This window comes from Rhinopithecus roxellana, chromosome 12 (genome assembly GCF_007565055.1).
Source record: "Rhinopithecus roxellana isolate Shanxi Qingling chromosome 12, ASM756505v1, whole genome shotgun sequence".
NCBI classification, from domain to species: domain Eukaryota; kingdom Metazoa; phylum Chordata; class Mammalia; order Primates; family Cercopithecidae; genus Rhinopithecus; species Rhinopithecus roxellana.
The window spans coordinates 115,917,570-115,944,120 of NC_044560.1; the positions used below are offsets into that span (position 1 = coordinate 115,917,570).

Consider the following 26,551-nt stretch of genomic DNA (forward strand, 5'->3'; position numbering starts at 1 on the left):
TGTGACCCTCCCCTGGACCCACTACCTTGTAGCCAGCCTTGCTCACAGCAACCCTGGCTTTGTCCGAGCTGTGTAAGCACACACACGCAGACACACACGCAAGATACAGGGAGAGTCACACATTTATTGTTTATTCTTCGTGGGGAAGGACACAGAGCTGTGGCTAAGGTTGAGGATGGGGCTCTTTGGAGCTGTAGATTCAGAGGACATTAAAGATGGGCTGAGGTACATAGGGAATGAGGAGAAAGGGGTTGGTTACGAGGGTGGGTTTGGGTTGAGGTGCGGAAGTGGAGTTGGGACTGGAGACAGGGATGGGAATGAATGGGTTTGGGAATAGGGATTGACAGTGGGGAAGAGAGAGGCTGGTAGGAGTGGCTTTGGGGTTAGGGAGAGGGTAGGGGATGGGGCTCGAGGAATCTTGGGGATTGAGAATGAGGTAAAGATTGTGGTTGTGGTTGCGGATGGCATTGGGAATGGGGTTGAGGCCATCAAGGAGACTGGCCTGGGTATGAGGTTTAGGGTTTTCTTCTGGCTTGGGATTCAGGTGACTTAACTCAGGTTCACCAAGTGGCTCACAGGAGCTACTCCTGGGACTATGGTTTTGGGAAGAGGGGAGGATGGAAGATGTTTCTTGGGGTTCTTCTGACAGGCCTGAGGTCACTCCGGGCCCCAGGAAAACCCTCCTGGGTGACTGCAATCTCAGGTGCTGGACCCTCCAGGGTCCTAGTACTCTGTCTCCCAGTCCTCAGCAGCTGGTGGTGTTTCCAGGGGTGGCTCTGGACCTCTAGCTTCCTTCTTCCCATCCTGGGCAGGCAGTGTTGGTGTTGATGGCAGCGTCATTGGTGGGGTCCTGGGGCCAGCCCCACGGACCCCCGCCCGACCCCTGTCTGGCTGCTCAGCTCTCCCGAGGCCTCCTCGTCGATATGGACCCCGGCCCCAGCCTGGCCTGTGCCTGACTTCCCAGCCCCCGCGTCCCCTGGGAGGCCTCCTGACTGCGCCCGGCTGAGTGTGGCCTGCCTGGGGGCAGCAGGAGCAAGAGGGCAAGGACTGTTGGAAGGTGTAGGCCCCCAGCAGGGCGCTGTGCAGGAGGCAGGAGAGGGTGTCCAGGCGTATGGGCACGGTGACAGAGGCCACGCTCTCTGGGAGCCCCAGGTGGGCGGGGTCTGTGGAGCTCAGGAGCCAGGGTGGAGGGGTTGGGAGAGGCGCAGGGGGCCATGGCTCAGTCCCAGATGACGGCAGGGACAGGTTGTTCCTAGAACAAAAAGACAGGTCAGTGGGGCTCAGCGTCTCCGTACTTCCTTATTTCTGGCTGCCAGGCTGTCTCTGCACCTCTGCGGAAGGCAGCCATCTCTCCATCCTCTGTGCCCACCTGTGACTTCCTCTCCCCCTTCTCTCTCTCTTTTTGTTTCTAACCCGGGTCTCTCTAGAGAAACAGACAGCTCTGCCATGAACTGCAGCATCAGACAGAACTCAGTTCCAATTCCTGGCCGCCTCGCTTTTGGTGGTGTATCTTTGGACAAATCATTTTCCTATTCCAAACCTTAACTTTAGAGTCAAAGATGGCTTTGGATCGCATCAAAGGCACGAATAACAGGGCTGGGTCTGGTAAGTGCTAAAACAGTGGACAGCCACGATTTCTCCAGCCTTCTGGGGATCCCTGGAGTCTTCACATTTCTTGGTTTATTCTTGGAAATTTCTGTTCGATGAGTATCTGTTTCTAGCTCTTTTTCTTTTCTTTTCTTTTAAAAACGGAGTTTCGCTCTTGTTGCCCAGACTGGAGTGCAATGGCTGATCTGGCTCACCGCAACCTCCGCCTCTCGGGTTCAAGAGATTCTCCTGCCTCAGCCTCCCGAATACCTGGAATTACAGGCATGTGCCACCACGCCCGGCTAATTTTGTATTTTTAGGAGAGACAGATTTCTCCATGTTATTCAGGCTGGTCTGGAACTCCCGACCTCAGGTGATCCACCTGCCTCGGCCTCCCAAAATGCTGGGATTACAGGCATAAGCCACTGCACCCTGTCTCCGCCTGTTTCCAAATATCTCGCTCAACTCTCACTAAGCTCTTCTAAGATTCTATGTGATGATACCTGAGCCTTTTTTGTTTTTCCTGATTCTCTATGCAGGTCTGTTCAGTGCGCCCTTTCTCTCTCGTTTTCACGGTCCCCTCCTCTCTCTGGGTTTCTGTCCCCCTCTCAGGAGGTCTTTGTCTCACCCTTCGGGCCCAGCCCCGTCCTTTGGTTGTTCCATCTCCCCTGGGGCCCTCTTAAGTATCTTCTAGCAACTTCGCCGCGGAGATCCTTCGAGGGCCCGGGAAGGTTGGGGAGGGGCCCAGGCGGAGAGAGGGGGGGCTTGGCCAGGTCAGAAATGGGGCGTGGCTCGCGGAGTGATCCGGACCCCTGAAAGAAAAAGCGCAGGCGGGGACCTGGATCTAGTTCCTCAAGACCGCTTACTTCAGGCCTCCAGCACCCCCTCAGCCCCTCCTCTCTCAGACCCAGGAGTCCAGGCCCGCAGCCCCTCCTCCCTCAGACCCAGGAGTCCAGATCCCCAGCCCCTCCTCCCTCAGACCCAGGAGTCCAGATCCCCAGCCCCTCCTCCCTCAGACCCAGGAGTCCAGATCCCCAGTCCCCTCCTCCCTCAGACCCAGGAGTCCAGATCCCCAGCCCCTCCTCCCTCAGACCCAGGAGGCCAGATCCCCAGTCCCCTCCTCCCTCAGACCCAGGAGTCCAGATCCCCAGCCCCTCCTCCCTCAGACCCAGGAGTCCAGATCCCCAGCCTCTCCTCCCTCAGACCCAGGAGTCCAGACCCCAGCTCCTCCCTCAGACCCAGGAGTCCAGATCCCCAGCCCCCTCCTCCCTCAGACCCAGGAGTCCAGATCCCCAGCCCCCTCCTCCCTCAGACCCAGGAGTCCAGATCCCCAGCCCCTCCTCCCTCAGACCCAGGAGTCCAGATCCCCAGCCCCCTCCTCCCTCAGACCCAGGAGTCCAGATCCCCAGCCCCTCCTCCCTCAGACCCAGGAGTCCAGATCCCCAGCCCCCTCCTCCCTCAGACCCAGGAGTCCAGATCCCCAGTCCCCTCCTCCCTCAGACCCAGGAGTCCAGATCCCCAGCCCCTCCTCCCTCAGACCCAGGAGTCCAGATCCCCAGCCCCTCCTCCCTCAGACCCAGGAGGCCAGATCCCCAGCCCCTCCTCCCTCAGACCCAGGAGGCCAGATCCCCAGTCCCCTCCTCCCTCAGACCCAGGAGTCCAGATCCCCAGCCCCCTCCTCCCTCAGACCCAGGAGTCCAGATCCCCAGCCCCCTCCTCCCTCAGACCCAGGAGTCCAGATCCCCAGCCTCTCCTCCCTCAGACCAAGGAGTCCAGATCCCCAGCCCCCTCCTCCCTCAGACCAGGAGTCCGGGCCCCAGCCCCTCTTCCCTCAGACCCAGGAGTCCAGACCCCAGCTCCTCCCTAAGACCCAGGAGTCCAGATCCCCAGCCCCTCCTCCCTCAGACCCGGGAGTCCATGCTCCAGCCCCTCCTTCTTCAGACCCCGAACTCTGGGTCCCCAGACCCCTTCCTCTCTCAGATCCAGTAGTCCCGGGACCCCTGCCCCCTTCTCTCTCTCTCTCTCTCTCTCTGTCTCTCTGTCTCTCATTCTCTGTTTATTCCTGCCGTATCCCCAAGACAGATTATTTAGGACTCAAGGGACATTTTAGGTAGGGAAATCTGGACATGTGGACACTTCCCAGGGCAGAGGGCGTGGCAGATGGTTTGGGGGTCTTAGCCGTTCTAAGCGCTGGGTTCTACTAGGTGCCGTGGCTCTAACTTGCTTTGTAACTCTAGGTCCTTCTAGTCTGTATGCCCTAGTTTCTCCATCTGAGAAATGGGGCTAATATTGCCGTCCAAGTTCTTGTGATATTACCTGTGTATTAGTAAACACAGAATCTGGACCACAATTAGGCTGAACAAATGATATTTACTTATTGTTATTGCTGGTAGTTGTGACAGTGTTTTGCTGAGAAGCAGTTGTCATTCTTACATGCATTCATTTAAGAAATATTCAATGCCTGCTATGCTTTGGGCTCCAGGCTGCACACTGGGGACAGAATAGACATGGCCCCTACTCTCAGGAAACTTGCATGCTTGTAAGGGAGACAGATGAGACATACATAGCATATATTCTGTAAGAATAAGTACCTGAAGATGTCAAATCAGGGCAAGGGGAAATAGAAGCACTGAGGTAGGGAGATACAGTAGATAACGTGGTTAGGGGCCTGGCCTGGTGGCTCACGCCTCTAATCCCAGCATTTTGGGAGGCCGAGGTGGACGAATCACTTGAGGTCAGGAGTTTGAGACCAGCCTGGCCAAGATGGTGAAGCCCCATCTGTACTTAAAATACAAAAATTAGCTGGGCGTGGTGGCAGGCACCTGTAATCCCAGCTATTCGGGAGACTGAAGCAGGAGAATGGCTTGAACCTGGGAGGCAGAGGTTGCAGTGAGCTGAGATCATGCCACTGCACTCCAGCCAGAGCAACAGAGTGAGACCCTGTCTCAAAAATAAATAAATAAATAAATAAATAAATAAATAAATAAATAAAATAAAAATACAAAAAGTAGCCTGGCATGGTAAGGCATGCCTGTAATCCCAGCTACTTGGGAGGCTGAGGCTGGAGAATTACTTGAGCCCGGGAGGTGGAGGTTGCAGTGAGCTGAGATCGCACCATTGCACTCTAGTCTGGGCTACAGAGTGAAACTTCATCTCAAAAAAGAAAAAAAAAATCAAGTAGATAAGATGGTTAGGGAAGGCTGTTGTAGGAAGGTACTGGAAGACTGGAAGTTGAATATGCCTGGGGAGGGAACAGCTTCTGAAAGTAAAACAAACGTAGTGATTCAGGGACTGGAAAAGAATCAGCTAAGAGGAGTGGCATAGGTCTTTATATTTTTAAATATGTGCTTTATTTTGCAATACTTTTTTGTGTGTTTTTTTTGAGACAGGGTCCCCCTCTGTCACCCAGGCTGGAGTGCAGTGGTGTGATCATGGCTCACTGCAGCCTCAACCTCCTGGGCCCAAACCATCCTCCTACCTCAGCCTCCCGAGTAGCTGGGACCACAGGCACACACCACCACACGGGGTGCCTTATTTTATAGAGACAGGATCTCAGAATGTTGTCCAGGCTGGTCTCAAACTCCTGGGTTCAAGAGATCCTCCTGCTTTGGCGTCCCAAAGTGCCAGGGGATTACAGTCATGGGCCACCATGCTCACCTGGAATACTTTTATACTTACAGAAAAGTTACAAAGATAAAGTTACAAAGATAATGGAGAGAGTTCTCCTCTACTCCTGACTCAAGTTCCTCTAATGTTGCCATCTTACGTCATCATGTAATGTACATGGTACATGAGTCACAACTAAGAAACTGGCAGGACTATTAGGTAAACTGCAGGCTTTACTTGGATTTTACCAGTTTTTACACTAATGTCCTTTGTTTGTGGTCCTGGATCCAATCTGGACTACCATGTTAGATTTAGTCACTCTCTCTCCTTAGTCTCCTCTTTCCTGTGGCCCTCTCTGTCTTTCCTTGTTTTTCACAACCTTGAGAGTTGGGGGGAGTACTAAGTTATTTTGTAAAATGAAGGTCTTTTTTTTTTTTTTTTTTTTGAGACAGGATCTCCCTCTGTCACGTAGGCTGGAGTGCAGTGGCGCTGTCTCAGCGCACTGCAACCTCCACCTCCCGGGTTCAAGCAATTCTCCTGCCTCAGCCCCCTGAGTAGCTGGGATTACAGGTGCCCGCCACCATGCCCCACTCATTTTTGTATTTTTAGTAAAGATGGGGCTTCACTATGTTGGCCAGACTGGAGGTCTATTTCAATGAATACTATGAACTCATTTAATCCACATTTTAAAAAATCATTTATTTTAATAGAGAAGAGGTCTCTCTGTGTTGGCCAGGTTGGTCTTAAACTGCTAGTCTCAAGCAATCTTCCCACCTGGGCCTTCCAAAGTGCTAGGATTACAGGGTATTTTTAAATTTTTATTTATTTATTTATTTATTTATTTATTTATTTATTTATTTATTTGAGACAGTCTTGTTCTGTCGCCCAGGCTGGAGTGCAGTGGTGCAATCTGTGCTCACTGCAACCTCCGCCTACCGGGTTCAAGCGATTCTCCTGCCTCAGGTTCCCGAGTAACTGCGATTACAGGCATGCGCCACCATGTCCAGCTAATTTTTGTATTTTCACTAGAGATGGGGTTTCCCCATGTTGGCCAGGCTGGTCTCGAACTCCTGGCCTCACGTGATCCTCCTGCCTTGAGTGCTGGGATTACAGGGGTAGGCCACCGTGCCTGGCCCGCAACATTGCATTTTAAGGAGAAGTCCCAGGCACCAGGATCGCCCTATGCTGGACGATGTTAGTCGTCCAGTGACTGGCCGGAATAGGATTTTTGCCAAGAGATCTGGCTTGCTTTTCTTTCCTAGAGACTGATGAGAACCCGGATCTTCAGATTTCAAGTCAGGGTCTATCCATTCGGTCACTTTAAATCCCAGAGGCTGATGGCGCTTACTGCTCAAGTCTAGCGTCATGGGATTGTTCTAGTTTGTTCTTTTGTTGCTTCTCCTATTACTAAGATCAGGATCTGACGCCATTTGGAAACCAGGGTCTGACCTCTTCGTTTACCACGTACCTCGCCCTTTAAGGTTTTTCTGGTCCGCCGCTTGTGCTCCCGTGGCGCTAGGAGACTGGAGGCGGGACCTTGTGTCGCTAAGGAAATGCCGTTCACGCAGCTTCCAAAATTGACAGGCTAGTTCTGAAAATCGGCCAATCAACTTCTGCGTAAGGGGAAGCGAGACTTCCGATTTGTCGGGAAACCCAGCCGCTATGGGTTAGGGTCCCACCCACTTCTTGTTGAGCTAAGCGACTCACTATTCTCGGCTCTGATTGGCCAGAGAGCTCGCGTCGCTTTTGAATCCCCCACCCAGCGTACTCCGCCCGCCTCGCCTTCTCCCTCTGGTTGGCGAGCGCATTTCTGCGCCTTCTTCAGGCATTTTTGCTGAGACTTTTGTCTACGCTTGTTCGGGGAGATTCTGGCAGCGTCCGGGAGACTTGGCCCAGTCCTGGAGATGCGGAGCGGAGCCTGGAGGGAGAGAGGGAACTGGGTTGTTGAGGGGAGAATCCGTCTCGGCATCTCCTTGGTCCACTGGGGAGCCCCATTGCCCCATCCACCGCTTAGAACCAGACCCTTCTTTCACTCTCCACTCCCTATCCCTACTGGCTTTAGACCTTCAACGTTCCAAGATTCGACCTTCGGGGTCTCCCCATTCCCTTCGGGCTCACAGATTTCCTTAAATCCCCCTCCTCCCCGAATCCCCTTCAGTCCCTGGAGATCCTAGGGCCCCTGCTCTTTCCCATTCATTCCATCCCATCTACTTGGGGACCCTGCCAAGGGCAAGGTGGGCGCCTCTCAATGCCTCTCCTACCCTCATGTTCTCTCCTCTTTTAGGTCCAGGAGGTCATCTTTGCCTCCCTTCCCTAAAATCTCCCCACATTTAGAGGACCTCGCCCAGCTTCTCCCCTCTCAACCCTGTGGAGGTGTCAAGGTTATTATTACCTTTATTGTTGTTGTCGGGGCGTCAAGGTTCGGGGGTCACCTTTGTTGGTTTTTTTTGTTTTTTTGAGACTGAGTCTCGCTCTGTCGCCCAGGCTGGAGTGCAGTGGCGGGATCTCGGCTCACTGCAATCTCCGTGTCACCAGCGTCCGTGTGAAGAGTCCATCAACAGGCTTTGTGTGAGCAACAAGGCTGTTTATTTCACCTGGGTGCAGGCGGGCTGAGTCCGAAAAAGGAGTCAGCAAAGAGTAATGGGATTATCATTAGTTCTTACAGGTTTTGGGATAGGCGGTGGAGTTAGGAGCAATGTTTTGTGGGCAGCGGGTGGATCTCACAAAGTACATACTCAAGGGTGGGGAGATTACAAAGAACCTTCTTAAGGGTGGGGGAGATGGCAAAGTACATTGATCAGTTAGGGTGGGGCAGAAACAAATCACAGCAGTGGAATGTCATCAGTTAAGGCTATTTTCACTTCTTTTGTGGATCGTCAGTTACTTCAGGCCATCTAGATGTATACGTGCAGGTCACAGGGGCTATGATGGCTTAGCTTGGGCTCAGAGGCCTGACACTCCACCTCCCAAGTTCAAACGATACTCCTGCCTCAGCCTCCTGAGTAGCTGGGATTACAGGTGCCTGCCACCAGGACCCGCTAATGTTTGTATTTTTAGTAGAGACGAGGTTTCACCATGTTGGCCAGGCTGATCTCAAACTCCTGACCTCAAGTGGTCCACCCACCTCAGCCTCCCAAAGTGCGGGGATTACAAGCGTGAACCACCACACCCGGCCTAAGCCCTAATTCTTCATTGCCACAATGAGAGGAAGTACAGGAAGTGTTGAGATCATGGGCGTGGAGTCCAACTGACATGCTTGACTGATGTCACATACTGGCTCTGCCCCTGAAAAGCTGAGTCACCTTGGGTAATTTGCTTAGCCTCTCTGAGCTTCAGTTTCACTCGGGAGCTGAGCAAGAACACTTGTCTCAGAGTTGCTATGACATTCAAATATGATGGTGTATGTAAAAGGCTCAGCGTGGAGCTTGTTCTCATTAAGCCCCATGGCATGTGGGCATCTATGCTATTTCTTTTTTTTTTTTTTTGGTAGAAAAAAGTTTATTTGCTCATTTTGGTTTGAACCTTGAAATACAATTCCTCACTGATGATGCTAGTATAAAATGGTGGTTATGAATCCATGCTAGCCCAACGAAAACTAATTTAACATTATTGGTAAAAATGAGTCATTTTTGAATCTCTATTAAAATTTGAACTAACACATAAGCAAATCTATGCTAAAACTGGAACTGCTGGGCTGGGTGCGGTGGCTCACGCCTGTAAACTTTGGGAGGCTGAGGTGGGTGGATCACGAGGTCAGGAGTTTGAGACCAGCTTCACCAACATGTTGAAACCCTGTCTCTACTAAAAATACAAAAACTAGCCAGGTGTGGTGGTGCACGTGTCTGTAATCCCAGCTACTGGGGAGGCTGAGGCAGGATAATCACTTGAACCCAGGAGGCGGAGGTTGCAGTGAGTCGAAATCATGCCTTGGCACTCCAGCCTGGGCAACAGAGCAAGACTCTGTCTCAAAACAAAACAAAACAAAAAACTGGAACTGTCTTCTCACACTATATATAATTTACTTTCCAGCTTCAGCCATCTGATGTTGAAATCTAAAGCACCCTCTTGAGTTAAATGTCCCTGACAAACCATGTAGATGGACAAACCAGATTGGTGGTCTTTATCTGCTGGTGATAGAAAAAGGCTGCAAGAGGCCAGGCGCGGTGGCTCACACCTGTAATCGCAGCACTTTGGGAGCTGAGGCAGGTGGATCACAAGGTCAGGAGATCGAGATCATCCTGGCTAACATGGTGAAACCCCATCTCTACGAAAAATGTAAAAAAGTTAGCTGGGTGTAGTGGCAGGCGCCTGTAGTCCCAGCTGCTTGGGAGGCTGAGGCAGGAGAATGGCGTGAACCTGGGAGGCGGAGCTTGCAGTGAGCCGAGATTGTGCCGCTGCACTCCAGCCTGGGTGACAGAGCAAGACTCCGTCTCCAAAAAAAGAAAAAAAGAAAAAAGCTGCAGTTTAGTATTTAAACCCGCAGTTAGTGGTCAACTTTCTACTCAGGTAGAGTAACTAAGGAGAGCTATGAAATATCAAAAGAAAACTAGAGGCTAGGACAAAGAGGCAATGTCAGCCGAGCCAGTGCAAGCTGGTATGCACCCCTGTATTTCAGCCAAGGGCAGGCAATCCAAAATTACAGATTATTTCCTTAACTTGAGCAAACAGTGTATTTTACCTCTGAAAATCTTGTCAAGGGTTGCATTTCATTGTACCTGGTAAAACACAAAGTCCTCTCATGAAAATATTATGTTTTTCAGAAGAAATATTATATGTAATACATTGAAAATCATGGATTGCTTTTTCTTCATCTTTTTTTCCATGAATGTATAGGTGTTTGAGTCTCTTGTGTTTCTTATTTTACATAGCATAGGGACTGTTTGAAAACGATTTCATTATCTTCATCATTGTCATTCATTTCAGCCACTTCAGATTTTTGTCTCTCCAAAAATGCTGGTGTACAAACTGGTGTGAGGCCCTGGATATCCACAGTCTTCTCAGGAGTGTCAAGAGTGCCTAAAACCTTTTTCTTCTTATGTAAACCCTGGCCTTTTGTAGATGTCTGACAATTGGTTTTTGAAAGACTTTGTTTTCTGGAAAATCAAAGAAGGAAAATCATAATTCATTTTTTAGCTAATTCTTTTTTTTTTTTTTTTTTTTGAGATTGAATCTTGCTCTGTCGCCCAGGCTGGAGTGCAGTGGCCCAATCTTGGCTCACTGCAACCTCTGCCTCCCAGGTTCAAGCAATTATCCTGCCTCAGTCTTCCAAGTAGCTGGGATTACAGGTGCCTTCCACCATGCCTGGCTAATTTTTGTATTTTTAGTAGAGACAGTGTTTCACCATGTTGGCCATGCTGGTCTCGAACTCCTGACTGTTGGGGTGATCAGACCCAACACCAGGCCGTGGGGGCTATGAAGTCCAGTGGAGTCAAAGGAATGAGAAAAGACAAGTTAAGAGTGCATAAGGTGGGTCCAGGGGGCCAACGCTAGTGTGGAGGCTGCAAAGGCCCCGAGCTCTGGAAGTGTGCACTATTTATTGGTGATCAAACAAAGAAGCAGGTGGTGAGGATGTAGGGATTGAAAGAAAGCGGTGCATCAAGCACATGATTTACAGCTGTGATGGTTTAACATTTTCTTTGAAGCATATGGAACATGTTCTGCTACTTAAGATAATGGGAAACATGTTCTTCTAGCTTAAGATACAATCGATCTATGAGCCCAGGAATGCTAGAAGCAAGGAACCAGCAAGTCTAGACACATTCCAGAGGCCAGGAGGGGTTTCATGCCCTGAGCCCTGGATTCCATCCTAGCCACGAGGGGCTTTATGCCCTGGGCTTAGATTATGGTGCAGCAGGATAGCCTTCCACACTTTAGCACAGAGCTTGCTGTTCCAAAGGCCACGAGTGGTTTTAGACCCTGGACTCTGGACATGTTCCAAGACTCTTTTTATATCAGACTAGCAAGCCCTGCCTCAATTTTTTTCCCAACACTCAGCTTTTCCCCAACATGCCCCCCTTTTCTTTTTTGTAAAACCGCCACAGCTATCATTGCTTGTTCTCGATGGCGGCTTTCTCTCCAGAGGCGGCTTCTGCATCTGTAAAGGAGACAGCACAAGCACATAATTATTAGAACAGAATTTGCAAGTGTAGAACTTTCAATGGCCTTAATCCATTTGAGAGGATCGATTGCAGACAACCCATTGGCTGTCTTGTTCAAAATATCAGTTCCAAGGAGCAGGGCTAAGTCAGCCTGAGGGGCTTCAAAAACCTGCTCTTTTAGTTTTATGATATTGAGGGTAAGATTTTCCTCTCTACCCTCTAGATGGCATTTAACCTTTTCCCATGGATGTTCTGTCTCATTGTAACTATGAGGAGTAATACAAAAGTCAGATGTATTCCAGTCACATTGCATTTGAATTCTACTTTTTTTTTTCTTTTCTTTTTTTTTTTTTTGAGGCAGAGTCTTGCTCTGTCGCCCAGGCTGGAGTGCAGTGGCCAGATCTCAGCTCACTGCAAGCTCCGCCTCCCGGGGACCCGCCATTCTCCTGCCTCAGCCTCCGGAGTAGCTGGGACTACAGGCGTCTGCCACCTCACCCAGCTAGTTTTTTGCATTTTTTTAGTAGAGACGGGGTTTCACCGTGTTAGCCAGGATGGTCTCGATCTCCTGACCTCGTGATCCACCCGTCTCGGCCTCCCAAAGTGCTGGGATTACAGGCTTGAGCCACCGCGCCCGGCTGAATTCTACTTTCTAAACTCATAATACGATCTGCCATCCAAGTCACTGTCTGATGGAGATCATTAATTTGGTTAACTATTTTTTGATCTATTTGAGCTTGGGAGTTCCATAATTTTGTGGAATTCTTTTGCCACTTATTGACAAATAAGCAGTTTGCACAGATGAATGTAAAGCCACACTAGCTACTGCAGCAGTAGTAGTAACAGCAATAAGGCCAGTTATAGCAAATATAAGAGCAACTATAAATCTTTGGGATAAGAGTTTTTTAAGGATCTTAGTTACAATATGAATGGAGGATGATGCCTCCCATGTTCTATTTAGAGATAGAGGGATCCAAACTCCTTCTCTGGCTTTAATTATCAGGATAGTCTGATTTTTATTAAAAGTTGGTAACATTTCCTATTGCTAGCATAAAAGGTGGCTGAACACAACTCTGATTCCAAAGGGTCCTATTGGAAAGAAAAGAGAGAGCATATTTATTTTTACCTCCCTCCCCCTATACCTTTTATATTTACCCTCCCAACTTTTGATTGAACTTTGAGCCATAGCTAATTTCCATAATTTAGAATGTTCCTGTCCTATGGCAGGAGATATCATTTTTGGACTAGGGGCAACAATGCCAGCAGGACTCCACATGATAGGGGCATTAGCTTCTGTCCGAACATACTTTGTATGATTCCTTTGCCAGCAGTTCTACTGGTTTACTACATTTGTTCTACAGGAAGGCTTTCCAGTGCAATTTTCCTTAAAGATCCCCTTCGGGGACTAATCAATGATGATTCCACAGGAGTTATTTTGTAGTACCTCAGTCTTACTATACAATCTTCCCAAGTTCGAGCATCCACACCTTCAAATGTAACTTTGTTTTGCTCCCATTCGAGCTTATTCGGATGGAACTTCAGAGTTTTAGGACTGGAATAATTATATTTTAAACTATGCCCCCAAATCACATGCAAAGCAGCATGCGATTTATATTTTCCGGGGACTACTGCCAACCAGGCCTGTGTGTCAATCTGTAAGCGTCCAACAACAGGTCCCAGGCATATGGGGGATATTTATATCTTATAGATATATTCATTTTTTTCATCCCTTCCTCATTAGGATGCATTGGCCCTTATTCAAAATGGAGTCACTCTGGTTTGAATGCTTCTTACATATTTCCCCTTTCCCATTTACAGGAGGATCCTTAATCCTAAGGGTTGCAGAAGGATGAAGGTCCATCTTCCGCAACTTCTTCATGCTGAATAGGGGCGACGATATTCCTGCCTAACTATTAAGGTGCCTTGTATTCAGGTAGAGAGGAGCTCAGTCAGAAAGCATTGGTCCGTTAAGCATCTGTTGTACCTCTGAATCCCAGCAAAAGGTAAAACCCTGGTGCTCCAGCAGTTTCTCAGCTTCCTGTGTGGTTTTCTTGATCTGTCCCCATGTTATGGGGGTTGATGTCAGCCTGACTCTGGTTGGTCCTCGTTCCATCTTCTCATTCAGATTTAAACTGGCTCATGGCTTGTACTGGGGGAACCAGGTCCTTGGTTGGGATCCATTGGTCCCGCCAGTCTCCCATTCCATGGTCGTACACATCTTGAGGGCATCCACACATTTGTTTATCTCCTGCAAAAAACACAAGCATACCCTCAAACCCATGTTAGTAAATCTAGCGAAACAGAAGCAAAAACTTTTGTGGCTGTAGCTGGGAGGTATGCCATTGCTGAAGCATTTGTTCTACAAGCTGTAACTCAGCTTCTGCCTCTTTGATTAATTACCATGGGGTAAAGCTTTCCACTGATAATGAGAAACAGGCCCCTTCTAACAGAAGGCATAGAAAAATCAAATCGAGGCTTATCCTTCTTGTGCAACAGTATAGCAAAAAAGCAATCCTCAAGCCTTCAGTTTGCACTGTACAGGTGGGTCCACTAGAGGCTGTGGCTCATGATAGGTCTTTGGATGTTTGATGGGCACCACACAGGTACCTGATTGTCACCTGGAGAGACACAAGCAAATCCTCTTCCCCATATAATTATCTTTCCTTTTCCCCAGCTCTTTGTATGTGCATCCCTCCACCATATATCTTGCCCAGCCTTTTTATTTTCCTTTTCTACATTCCTTTTTTGTGTATTCAGATTGCCCATAATTAAAGCCAGAGCCTGAGAAACGGGGCCTTCCTACTTTCAATCCAGCCATAGCCTGAGCTGAAAGAGTAGCCCTATGCAAGTTACCTCCAATACCATCGCAAGCCCCAATATAGTCAGCCGAATGAGCCTTCGTCTCATAGGTCTGATAGCGGTTTGACATTCTGCATCAGCATTATCATATGCAGGAAGCTGTGTTACCACATCCTGAGGTGTTTTATCAGTTATGTCTTTATACACAGCCTCTTGGAGCCAAGCAATAAAAACAATATATGGTTCTTTAGGTCCTTGTTGGACAGATCTGAAAGAAGGATGTTTTTCCCCTGTAACATTTATACTTTCCCGTGCCCGTAAGCGCACAGAGCGCAGTTGAACAATGGCAACTGTGGGGAAAAGAGAGGTCAGCTTGTTACTGTGTTTATATAGAAAGAAGTAAATTTAAGAGACTCCATTTGGCTCTGTATTTGAGATGCTGTTAATCTGTGACTCTACCCCCAATCTTGTCCTTGCTAGAGACATCACTGTGGTAATTAAAGTTGAAAAGATTTTGGGCTGTAAGAAATGTGCTTTGTTAGGCAAATGCTTAAAGCCTGCTTGTGGTTGAAGGTCAGTACCATTCTCTTAAATCTCAGTAAAAGAAAAACATCTGTCTCCTGCCCGTCCCTGGGTAAATGGAACATCTCCGTGTATCTGTATGTCTTACTGCTGATTTACTCCCTTATCTTTTGAGCAATAAATACTGAGGGAACTCAGGGACCGGTGCCGGTGTGGGTCCTCTGTAAGCACAGCACCGGTCCCCTAGGCCCCGCTTTTCTTTCTCTATACTTTGTCTCTGTGTATTATTCTTTTTCTCAAGTCTCTCGTTCCACCTAATGAGAAGCACCCACAGGTGTGGAGGGGCAGGCCACCCCTTCAGGCAACATCCTCCATTACTGCTTGATTTTCTAATCTACCCCAATTAGGGCCAACTCCCATTAACTGTTCAAAGGAAACAGGCACAGGTGGCTGCGTTTGTGTGTTTTCCATTGCCTGAGTTTGAGCTTCATCAGCCCACCAGGTTTTAAACTGTAAATACTGAGATGGAGTGAGAACAGATTTTGTTGAAGTATCCCAATTATATGGTATTAACCTATTATCAAGAGCCACATTTTGTAACAAAGTTTGCACAAAAGGAGAGTTCTGCCCATATTGACTAATGGCTTACTTAAATTCCTTCAGTAACCTAAAAGGAAAAGTGACCCAATTAGTTATAGTCTGTCCTCCTTGCTGTATTATAGTAACTGGAAATTGCCATGCTTCAAGGTCTCCCTCAGCTCTAGCTTTTTTTCTTTTCTTTTTTTTTTTTTTTTTTTTGACAGAGTCTCACTCTGTCACCCAGGCTGGAGTGCAGTGGCACAATCCTGGCTCACTGCAACCTCCACCTCCCAGGTTCAAGCAATTCTTCTGCCTCAGCCTCCCAAGTAGCTGGACTACAGGCGCACACCACCATGCCCGGCTAATTTTTTTGTATTTTTAGTAGAGACGGGGTTTCACCATGTCAGCCAGGATGGTCTCGATCTCCTGATCTCGTGATCTGCCTGCCTTGGCTTCCCAAAGTGCTGTGATTACAGGCGTGAGCCACCGCACCCTGCTTGCTCTAGTTTTGAATAGAATTTTGTATTCTATTCAGATTGCTCCGGGTTTTAACATTGCAGGTACAGGAGCAGTAAGTTTTACAGCTAATTCACTTTCTCACCCATTAAGGGGAAAGGGAGGAGGTGGCCATTCACTTAATTCAGCAGGTGGAGCTGACAGGCTAGTAAAATATACCTTTTTCAGTTTCACCTTCTTTAACCTCTTCTCGTTTTTGCTCCTTGCATTCAGAATCTGAAGTTAGTTTTTTTACACTCGTTCTCCTTTTCCTCATCTGAATCTGCCTCATCATCTGTTTGAAATGGCTCGAGAGCTGCCTTTATTAGCGCCAACATTGACCAAACGGAAACTGGAATTTTTGCTCCCTCTTTATACGCCTTTTTAAAATCTCTGTGAATTCTCTCCCATTCATCCAACTCCATAGTCCCTTGTTCTGGAAACCATGGGCAAAACTGCTTTACTGTACTAAAGAGTGATAACAAATTTTGAATACTAACTTTCACTGCCCCTCTTTGTAATAAATGCTTTAAGAAATTCAAATAAGTAGAATACTTGCTTTCACTTTGTCCGATTGTTACCCTGGTTCTCCTGAGTGCTCAGCTTTCCCACCGAGCTTCTTTCAGTCGTCCTTGGTGTCCTCTGATGATACCTCCTCCACTTTCACATGCTCTAGCGTTCCTTCACTGGGGTTTTCGTTGCCCCACGTTGGGCGCCAGGAATGTTGGGGTGATCAGACCCAGCACCAGGCCATGGGGGCTACAAAGTCCGGAAGAGTCAAAGGAATGAGAAAAGACAAGTTAAGAGTGCATAAGGTGGGTCCAGGGAGCCAGTGCTAGTATGGAGGCTGCGAAGGCCCTGAGCTCTGGAAGCCAGCACTGTTTATTGATGATCAAACAAAGAAGCAGGTGGTAAGGATGTGGGGGTTGAAAGAAAGCAGTGCATCAAGCACATGATTTACAGCTGTGATGGTTTAACATTTTCTTTGACGCATATGGAACATGTTCTGCTACTTAAGATAATGGGAAACATGTTCTTCTAGTTTAAGATACAATCGATCCATGGGCCTAGGAATGCTAGAAGCAAGGAGCCAGCGAGTCTAGACACATTCCAGAGGCCACGAGGGGTTTCATGCCCTGAGCCCTGAATTCCATCCAAGCCATGAGGGGCTTTATGCCCTGGGCTTAGATTATGGTGCAGCAGGGCAGCCTTCCACCCTTTAGCTCAGAGCTTGGTGTTCCAAAGGTCACGAGGGGTTTTAGACCCTGGATCCCGGACTTGTTCCAAGACTCTTTTACATTATGTCAGACATGCAAGCCCTGCCTCAGCCTTTTTCCCAACACTCAGCTTTTCTGCAACACCTGACCTCAGGTGATTCACCTGCCTCAACCTCCCAAAATGCTGGGATTACAGGTGTGAGCCACCGTGCCCAGCCAGCTAATTTCTTCCTGAGTAATTTTTCTTTCTTTTTAAATCACTCCGTCTGTAGCTTTTGTGTTAGTGTCCAATTCTGATTATACCATTTCGCTGATGGATTTGATGGCTGCTTAAATGGAATATTCCAGTCTTTAAAGAGTTCTTTATGTACTTTTTCAGGTGACATAAAATGACACTCCACGAGTCTTTCACCAAACAGGTAGTTGTTCATTGTTTCAGCAACTATCTTGGCAACATCCTCAGACTCAAACTCCACAAATGCACATAGCCTTTGCTGTTTCCAGTCGTTTTACTTCTGGACAGCCTGAACTGCGTCACAGTGCCAAACTGGGAGAAGTATGAACAGATCTGGGTTTCGTTAAGTAGGTTAGGTAGGTGGCACGTGTAGACTACTCCAGGAGTAAGTTGTTCTTGTTTTTTTTTGCTGGGTTATGCACTTGAAAACCTGCACCACCTCCTTTTGAAACTGGACATCTTCCTGTGGGTTAAGCAACGAGATCCCAGCCGGGCCAGAGGAAGCTGCCATGCCAAAAGCGGCTGACACTAACTCCACACAGTACTTCCAGAAACGTCAGGTTCCCACCTCCCCTGAGGCAGAAAACGGGGATCTATGCTTTTAACATACATATGTGTACACAGTCCAAGTGATGGAATATCAGGATCAGTGGCAGCTGGGAGGGTGGAGGAGGCAGCACCACCTGATATTTGGGAGGGAGAATGGCTGGGAGTTGCCAATATGTGGGGTGAGAGACAAGTCAGGGTTGTCTCTAAGATTTTGAGTTTGGGCAGTGGTAGCATGGTAAGCTAAGATCAAGGATACAAGGGGAAGAAGGGCTTTCAGGCTGAGAGCATTTAGGAGAGCATGGGAGGATAATGCATGTGTTTTGGACATGTTGAGGTGCTTGCAGGATGTCCACATACAGATGTCTGGGAACAATAGATGTAGGCTGGGTGTGGTGGCTCACTCCTGTCATCCTAGTCTCCTGGATAGCTGAGGCAGGAGGCCTGCTTGAGGCCAGGAATTTGGGATCAGCATAGGCAACAAAGCAAGACCCCATATCTACCAAAAAAATTTAAGGTCGGGCACAGTGGCTCATACCTGTAGTCCCAGCACTTTGGGAGTCTGAGGTGGATGGATCACGAGGTCAGCAGTTTGAGACCACCCTGGCCAACATGGTGAAACCCTGTCTCTACTAAGAAAAAATACAAAAATTAGTCAGGCGTGGTGGTGCATGCCTGTAATCCCAGCCACTCAGGAGGCTGAGGCAGGAGAATCTCTTGAACCTGGGAGGCGGAGGTTGCAGTGAGCTGAGATTATGCCAGTACACTCCAGCCTGGAAAACAGAGTGAGATTCCGTCTCAAAAAAAAAAAAAAAAAAAATTCAAGACGAAATAAATGTGGTGCTCTCTAGAGCTGGAGGCTGTTGATAAAAGTGTGGGAATTGGCCGGGCGCGGTGACTCAAGCCTGTAATCCCAGCACTTTGGGAGGCCGAGACGGGTGGATCACGAGGTCAGGAGATCGAGACCATCCTGGCTAACACAGTGAAACCTCGTCTCTACTAAAAAAATGCAAAAAACTAGCTGGGCGAGGTGGCGGGCGCCTGTAGTCCCAGCTACTTTGGAGGCTGAGGCAGGAGAATGGCGTGAACCCGGGAGGCGGAGCTTGCAGTGAGCTGAGATCGGGCCACTGCACTCCAGCCTGGGCGACAGAGCGAGACTGTCTCAACAACAAAAAAAAAAAAAAAAAAAAAAAAAAGTGTGGGAATTACCACTTGGGAGAGTTCATCTCTGCCTGTTCCAAAATCCATTGTGAGCATTGCCAGTGCTTTCATGAAGAGGTCTCGTGAGAGTGGGGCAGGAGTGGTGCCATCTTCATATTACAGGCTGTCTTAGTTCATTTGTGTGGCTATAATGGAATACCACAAACTAGGTAATATTTAAATAATAAAAAAAAGTATTTCTCATGGTTCTGGAGGCTGTGAAGTCTGAGATCAAGGCACCAGCAGGTTCAGTATCTGGTGAGGGCCTGATCTCTGCTTCCAAGGTGTGCCTCTGTTATGGAAGGTGGGAGGGCAATAAAGGCCCAACACTGCGTGAAGCCTCTTTTATAGTCTTTAATCCCATTCATGAGGGAGGAGTCCTCCTGACAAAATCACCTCTTAAAGGCCCTGTCTCTTCATATTATTGCATTGGAGATTAAGTTGCAACATGAATTTTGGAGGGACACAAGCATTCAAACCATGGCAGAAACTCTGCAAGCCATTTTGCTGCTAAAACTTGAGGGTGGGGGTATGACTCATTTAATAAAGATGACCTTTTTTGTATAAATGTTACCAAAGTCCTCCTCATTAGCAGGTGTTGAATAGGACATTTTCTTTCTTTCTTTCTTTCTTTCTTTCTTTCTTTCTTTCTTTCTTTCTTTCTTTCTTTCTTTCTTTCTTTCTTTCTTTCTCTCTCTCTCTCTCTCTCTCTCTTTCTTTCTCTCTCTCTCTTTCTCTCTCTCTCTTTCTTTCTTTTTTTTCTTTTTTTTTTTTTCTTTTGAGATGGAGTCTCACTCTGTTGCCCAGGCTGGCGTGCAGTGGTGTGATCTTGGCTCACTGCAACACCCACCTCCCAGGTTCAAGCAATTCTCGTGCCTCAGCCTCCCAAGTAGCTGGGATTACAGGCACCCACCACCACACCCAGCTAATTTTTGTAATTTTATTACAGAGGGGGTTTTGCCATGTAGCCAGGCTGGTCTCAAACTCCTGACCTCAAGCGATCTACCCACCTTCGCCTCCCAAAGTCCTGGGATTACAGGTGTGTGAAGGGGTGGCCTGCCCCTCCACACCTGTGGGTGCTTCTTGTTAGGTGGAACGAGAGACTTGAGAAAAAGAATAATACACAGAGACAAAGTATAGAGAAAGAAAAGCGGGGCCTAGGGGACCGGTGCTGTGCTTACAGAGGACCCACACCAGCACCGGTCCCTGAGTTCCCTCAGTATTTATTGCTCAAAAGATAAGGGAGTAAATCAGCAGTAAGACATACAGATACACGGAGATGTTCCATTTACCCAGGGACGGGCAGGAGACAGATGTTTTTCTTTTACTGAGATTTAAGAGAATGGTACTGACCTTCAACCACAAGCAGGCTTTAAGCATTTGCCTAACAAAGCACATTTCTTACAGCCCAAAATCTTTTCAACTTTAATTACCACAGTGATGTCTCTAGCAAGGACAAGATTGGGGGTAGAGTCACAGATTAACAGCATCTCAAATACAGAGCCAAATGGAGTCTCTTAAATTTACTTCTTTCTATATAAACACAGTAACAAGCTGACCTCTCTTTTCCCCACATTTCCCCCTTTTCTTTTCAACAAAACTACCATTGTCATCATGACACTGACATTATATACTTCACAAAGTAATAGAATATTACAAAGTAAGTGGAGGCAGGATGAGATCACAGGATGGTGTTAACATTAAAATTAAAATTGCTAATGAAATTTTGGGCACGCATAGTCATTGATAACATTTTATCAGGAAATAGGGTTTGAGAGCAGACAACCTGACTGACCAAAATTTATTAGGTGGGAATTTCCTCTTCCTAATAAGCCTGAGAGCACTACAGGAGGCCGGGGCTTGTTTCATCCCTTAGGCTTCAACTGTAAAAGGCGGCACGCCTCCAAGGGGGTCGTTTATAGGCCTACCCTTAGAGCGCATTTTCTTTTTCAGGGATATTCCTTGCTGAGAAAAAGAATTCAGCGATATCTCTCCTATTTGTGTGCAAAAGGAGAAAAGATATGGCTCTGATCCGTCCGGCTCACCGCGGCCAGTTCAAGGTTACCTCCCTTGTTTCCTGAACACCGCTGTTATCTCGTTCTTTTTTGAAGATGTCCAGATTTCATATTGTTCAAACACACATGTTTTACAAACAATTTGTGTAGTTAAGGCAATCATCACAGGGTCCTGAGGTGACGTATATCCTCCTCATCTTACAAAGAAGATGATGGGATTAAGAGATTCAAGGCAGACATAAGAAATTACAAAAGTATAAATTTTGGAGAACTAATAAAATGTCCATGAAATCTTTATATTTTATGTTTTTTTGCTGTGGCTCCAGCCAGTCCCTCCGTTCAAGGTCCCTGACTTCCCGCAACATTCCTTCTCCCTTTTCTTTTATATAAATGTGGCATGGCGATGAAGGCTTGTTCGTTCTCTCGATTTTGGCGCAGGATTCTTCGACTGGTCCAGCACACTAAAAACAAACCGATTAAACAGAAACACATAATTCCAAAATTTATTGCAGTAGAGTTTCCAATAGACTCAATCCAAGTCGTGGGGTTTAATCTATAAAGATTTTTTGCCACTTGATCTAACGCCTCAGCTCCAGGCACAATATTTAAGTGACTCTGAGAGGCTTCAAAAATTTGTTGTTTTAATTTAGAAATGTCTAAAGTGAGATTATCTTCTCTTCCCTGTAAATGGCGTCTAACCATGTCCCAGTGATGTTTAGACTCATTATAAATTTGGGGTGTAATACAAAAATCTGAAGTATTCCAGTCACACTGTAACTGGAAACGATGTTCCAAGCTCATGAGCCTATTTCCCATCCAAATGACAGTTTGTCTAAGATCATTAATTTGATTAGCCAATTTTTGATCGATACCAGATTGTGAATTCCACAACCTTGTGGAATTCTTTTGCCAATTGTTAACAAAGCTTACTGTCTGAACAGAAGAGTGCAATGCGACTCCTGCCACAGCGGCTGTAGATGTGACTGCAATTAATCCCATAATCACTGCAATTAAAGTAAAAATGAATCTTTTGGATCTATTTAAAATGCCTTTTAATACTTCAGTTAAAATATGGATGGATGGCGAGGCCTCCCATGGTCGATCCATGGACACAGGGATCCACACGCCTTCTCTTGCTCTCACTAGCAGAATACGGTGCTGCCAATCAAAAGTTGAATCAATGCAAGTAAACAGTCTGCAATTTTCACAAGTTATAGTTTGGGAGTCTGGTTTAATAACTATATTTTCTATGACTAACATATAAGGGGGTTTTACACAACTTTGTAAAGGAACTGTTAGACTGGAATTTAGGTTGATAGAGTAAAATGGCTTATAATCTCTTGTTTCTATAGTTTGGTTTCCAGACCAAATTCTAAGGTGGTATGAAGCCACAGTAAGCCTCCATAATTCTGGATGTTCAGGACCAAAAACAGGACTTATTATTTTTGTTCTTGGAGTAGAGATTCCCTTTTCTCCCCATTTCCAAGGGTAGAAAGACTGTAATTTTTTGTGTTTATGTTTGTCTACATTTTCTGTTAAGTCACTATCAATAGTTGGACTCACTAGTGCACTGGGACAGAATTGAGTTTGTCCTGTGCAATCGTGGTAGAATTGACCTCGAGGTGCCCAATCTATAACAGTTCCAAATGTATTGTTTTGTAAAATCACGGCACTATCGGCCACACATTCTTCCCAAACTAAATCTCTTGTTTCTATGGAAATCTCCTTGGGGCAAGGTTTTCCTTTTGGCCTAAATTTTAATGATCTTTGATAAGAGAAGTCTTGTAAATAGTTTATCTGTGGTTTGAGTGACATTCCGCTTACCATGTGATAAGTAAATTTACAGGTGGGATTGAGAGTAGGTACTTCTACCAACCAATTTTGGATATCAGGCATTAAACATCCTGGTGCTTTCCCTAGACATATAGGAGGATAACGATACCCAATGGAAATATTTATCATCATTCCTTCTTCCTCCGGTTTGGCAGGGCAACGATCATCTGTGGGACCAGCTACCCACACACTATTATTAACATATACCTCAATAGGATTATCCATCCATGTGACAGCCCGAATTAAGGGCGGGAAAGGCACATAGGCCCAGTAGGTATAATTAGCTGCAGCTGCTCCTGCAGGCATGGGGAGACTGACCACCGCTGACACAACCATTAAAGCTGCAAGCAGCATTTTTTCTGAGGTTTGTGTCACCTTGTGCTAGCTAGGCTTTTTCTAGCTAACAGTGTCAGCTTCTTTAACTGTGCCCAGGTCGGCAGCTCCGCCTTCTTGGTGTGTGGTGACTTCATCTGTATTTTTTAATATCACCACTTGACTCATCCTGCGAGTCAATGGTGCTCGATTGCGGTGTTTCCGTCTCCGTGGAGGCGCTTTTCTTTGCATCTCCACTGGGTTCATTGTAGAACTTCAAATGTCCAGTGGGTATCCAAACAGGAAGCTGATTTTCTCCTGGTGAAACACAAGCAAAACCTCTTCCCCAGGTTCTCACCTTCCCTACTTCCCATGTCCTATTTTTGTTGTCTTTCCACCAAATCAGTTTTCCTTCATGTGGCCTGTTCTTTTTACCAGTAAGATGTTGTTCTGCAGACGTAGTAGTCTGATTTCTATAAATGTTTAAAAAATTTAAAGTATAGAGTGCTAGATTAAGCTGCATCTGAGGAGAGGTACACTCCTTACTGTCTCCCCCTTCTTTTTGTTTAACTAACTGAGTTTTGAGTGTTCTATTAGTTCTTTCAACTATGGCCTGTCCTTGGGAATTATAAGGAATTCCTGTTGTATGTGTAATATTCCACTGATTTAAGAATTTTTGGAAAGTTTTACTACAATAACCTGGTCCATTGTCAGTTTTAATTTTTTCTGGAAATCCCATTACAGCAAAACAAGATAATAAATGTTTTTTAACATGGGAAGTACTTTCTTCTGTCTGGCATGTTGCCCATATGAAATGTGAGTAAGTATTAACTGTTACATGAACATATGATAATTTTCCAAATGAAGGTACATGGGTAACATCCATTTGCCATAATGCATTAGGACACAGACCTCTGGGATTAACTCCTGCCTCTTGAGTGGGCAGGTGTAGTACTTGACACTAGGTACAATGTTGTACAATATTTTTTGTCTGTTTCCATGTGACATCAAATTTGTTTTTTAACCCTGCTGCATTTATATGAGTCAAAGCATGAAGTTCTTGTGCTTTTATGAATGCAGAGGATACCAGTAAGTCAGCTTGTTTATTTGCTTTAGTTAAAGGTCCTGGTAAATTAGTGTGTGCTCGAATATGAGTAATATAAAATGGGAAATTCCTTTTTCTTACAGTTTGTTGTAACAAATTGAACAGCTGGTTTAACTGGTCATCCATGCTATATTTAACTAGAGCTGTCTCAACATCCCTTGTAGCCTGTACTACATATGCAGAATCTGATATAATATTAACAGGTTGATTAAAATTTTTTAACACTGTAATGACTGTAACCAACTCTGCCCTTTGAGCTGATTGATATTGAGTTTTGATTACTCGCTCTTTTGGCCTGGTGTAAGCCGCTTTTCCATTGCTGGAACCATCAGTAAATACTGTCAGAGTATTTTCTAAAGGTTTATGTCTGGTAATTTTAGGTAAAATCCAAGTAGTCAATTTTAAAAACTGGAAGATTTTTGTTTGGGGGTAATGATTATCAATAATTCCCACAAAATCAGCAAGGCCAATTTGCCATGCACCAGAATTGATAAAGGCTTGTTTAACTTGTTCCTTGGTTAAAGGAACAACTATTTTGTCTGGGTCATTACCACACAATTTTATTATTTGTAATCTTGTCTGACCAATTAATGTAGCTATTTGATCCAAGTACAATGTAAAAGTTTTAATTGTACTGTGTGGAAGGAATGACCACTCCACAAGATCAGTATTTTGAACAATGATGTCTGTTGGAGAATGTGCAGTAGCAAAAATCGAAAGTTGGAGTGGGGCTAAAGAATCTATTCTACTTATTTGTGCTGACCGAATTTTTTCTTCCACTAATTTAATTTTTTTTGTTGCCTCTGGGGTTAATATTCTTTTACTGTTTAAGTCTGGATCTCCTCTTAGGATAGAGAACAAATTTGACATGGCATAAGTAGGAATGCCTAGAGTTGGCCGAATCCAATTAATATTGTCTAACAATTTCTGAAAGTCATTTAATGTTTTTTTTTTTTTTTTTTTTTTTTGAGACGGAGTCTTGCTCTGCTGCCCAGGCTGGAGTACAGTGGCCGGCTCTCAGCTCACTGCAAGCTCCGCCTCCCGGGTTCACGTCATTCTCCTGTCTCAGCCTCCCGAGTAGCTGGGACTACAGGCGCCCGCCTCGTCGCCCGGCTAGTTTTTTGTATTTTTTTTTTTTTAGTAGAGACGGGGTTTCACCGTGTTAGCCAGGATGGTCTCGATCTCCTGACCTCATGATCCGCCCGTCTCGGCCTCCCAAAGTGCTGGGATTACAGGCTTGAGCCACCGCGCCCGGCCCATTTAATGTTTTTAATGTGTTTTTCTTATTTCTATTTTTTGTGGTTTAATTTTTCTATTTTCTATTTGTATCCCTAAATAATGAAAAGGAGCAGAGGTTTGGATCTTATTAGATGCTATTGTTAGTCCTGCGTTGGCAACCTCTGTTTGCAGAAATGTGTAACAGTCAATTAATTTGTCTCTTGTTTCTGTAGTACATAAAATATCATCAATATAGTGAATGATATAACAATCTGAAAATTTGTCTCTAACTGATTGAAGGACTTGACCTACGAAAGTTTGACAAATAGTTGGACTATTAAGCATTCCCTGAGGTAATACTTTCCACTGAAACCTGGTGGCTGGTTCTTTATTATTTATGGCTGGTATAGTAAAGGCAAATTTTTCACAATTTTGCTCTGTCAGAGGAATGGTAAAAAAGCAATCCTTAAGATCAATTATAATTAAAGGCCAGTCTTTTGGGATCATGGCCGGAGAGGGCAATCCAGGTTGGAGAGGCCCCATGGGTTGAATTACAGCATTTATGGCTCTTAAGTCCATTAACATACGCCATTTGCCTGACTTTTTCTGAATTACAAATACAGGAGAATTCCAGGGTGAGAATGAAGGCTCAATGTGTCCCTTTTCTAATTGTTCCTTTGCTAATAAGTGTAAAGCCTCCAGTTTTTGCTTTGGTAGCGGCCACTGATTTACCCATACCAGTTTTTCTGTTTTCCAAGTTAATGGAATGGGTTTAGGAGGTTCTACAGTGGCTGCCCCTAAAAAGGATACCCTATTCCTTTTCTTTTTTTGATTTTTCTTAGTCGCAATTGGGACTTTAATGCCATTTTCATTTTTTCCTAATCCCTTTTCTGGTATATATCCCATTTTAGTCATGATTTTTTGACTCATGGGGCTGTATAATGGAGCGGGCATAATGATTTCTGCACCCCATTGTTGTAACAAATCTCGACCCCATAGATTAACAGGAATTGAAGTAATCATTGGCTGAACAGTACTTTCTTGATTATCTGGCCCTAAACAATGTAAAATTATTGTACTTTCATACACTTCTGAAGCTGTGCCTACGCCGACAAGTCTTGTAACAGCCTTTTGTTTAGGCCAATTTTTTGGCCACTGATTTAAAGCAATGACAGAGATATCTGCTC

The 26,551-nt window shown here is 45.9% G+C and overlaps 1 protein-coding gene and 1 pseudogene across 1 annotated transcript; both read right to left on the minus strand.

The window, feature by feature from the left end:
• Positions 1-133: 133 nt before the first annotated feature.
• C12H19orf84 (chromosome 12 C19orf84 homolog) lies at positions 134-6,722 on the minus strand. The gene is made up of 3 exons (XM_010369607.2): positions 6,662-6,722; positions 2,216-2,399; positions 134-1,252 (listed from the first exon to the last, which is right to left on the minus strand). Exons 2-3 carry the CDS (start codon positions 2,248-2,250, stop codon positions 724-726), a joined length of 564 nt encoding a protein of 187 aa, XP_010367909.1. The 5' UTR covers positions 2,251-2,399; positions 6,662-6,722; the 3' UTR covers positions 134-723.
• A 3,260-nt stretch (positions 6,723-9,982) lies between these two features.
• Positions 9,983-17,646, minus strand: LOC104667286 (annotated as a pseudogene).
• Between the last annotated feature and the right edge of the window lie 8,905 nt (positions 17,647-26,551).

Coding starts and splice junctions, on each gene's coding strand:
- C12H19orf84 (XM_010369607.2), bottom strand. CDS start 2,250: ATGGAACAACCAAAGGACGGGGCTGGGCCCGAAGG. Junction 1,253..2,215: donor GACGGGGCTGGGCCCGAAGG/GTGAGACAAAGA, acceptor TTTTTGTTCTAG/GAACAACCTGTCCCTGCCGT.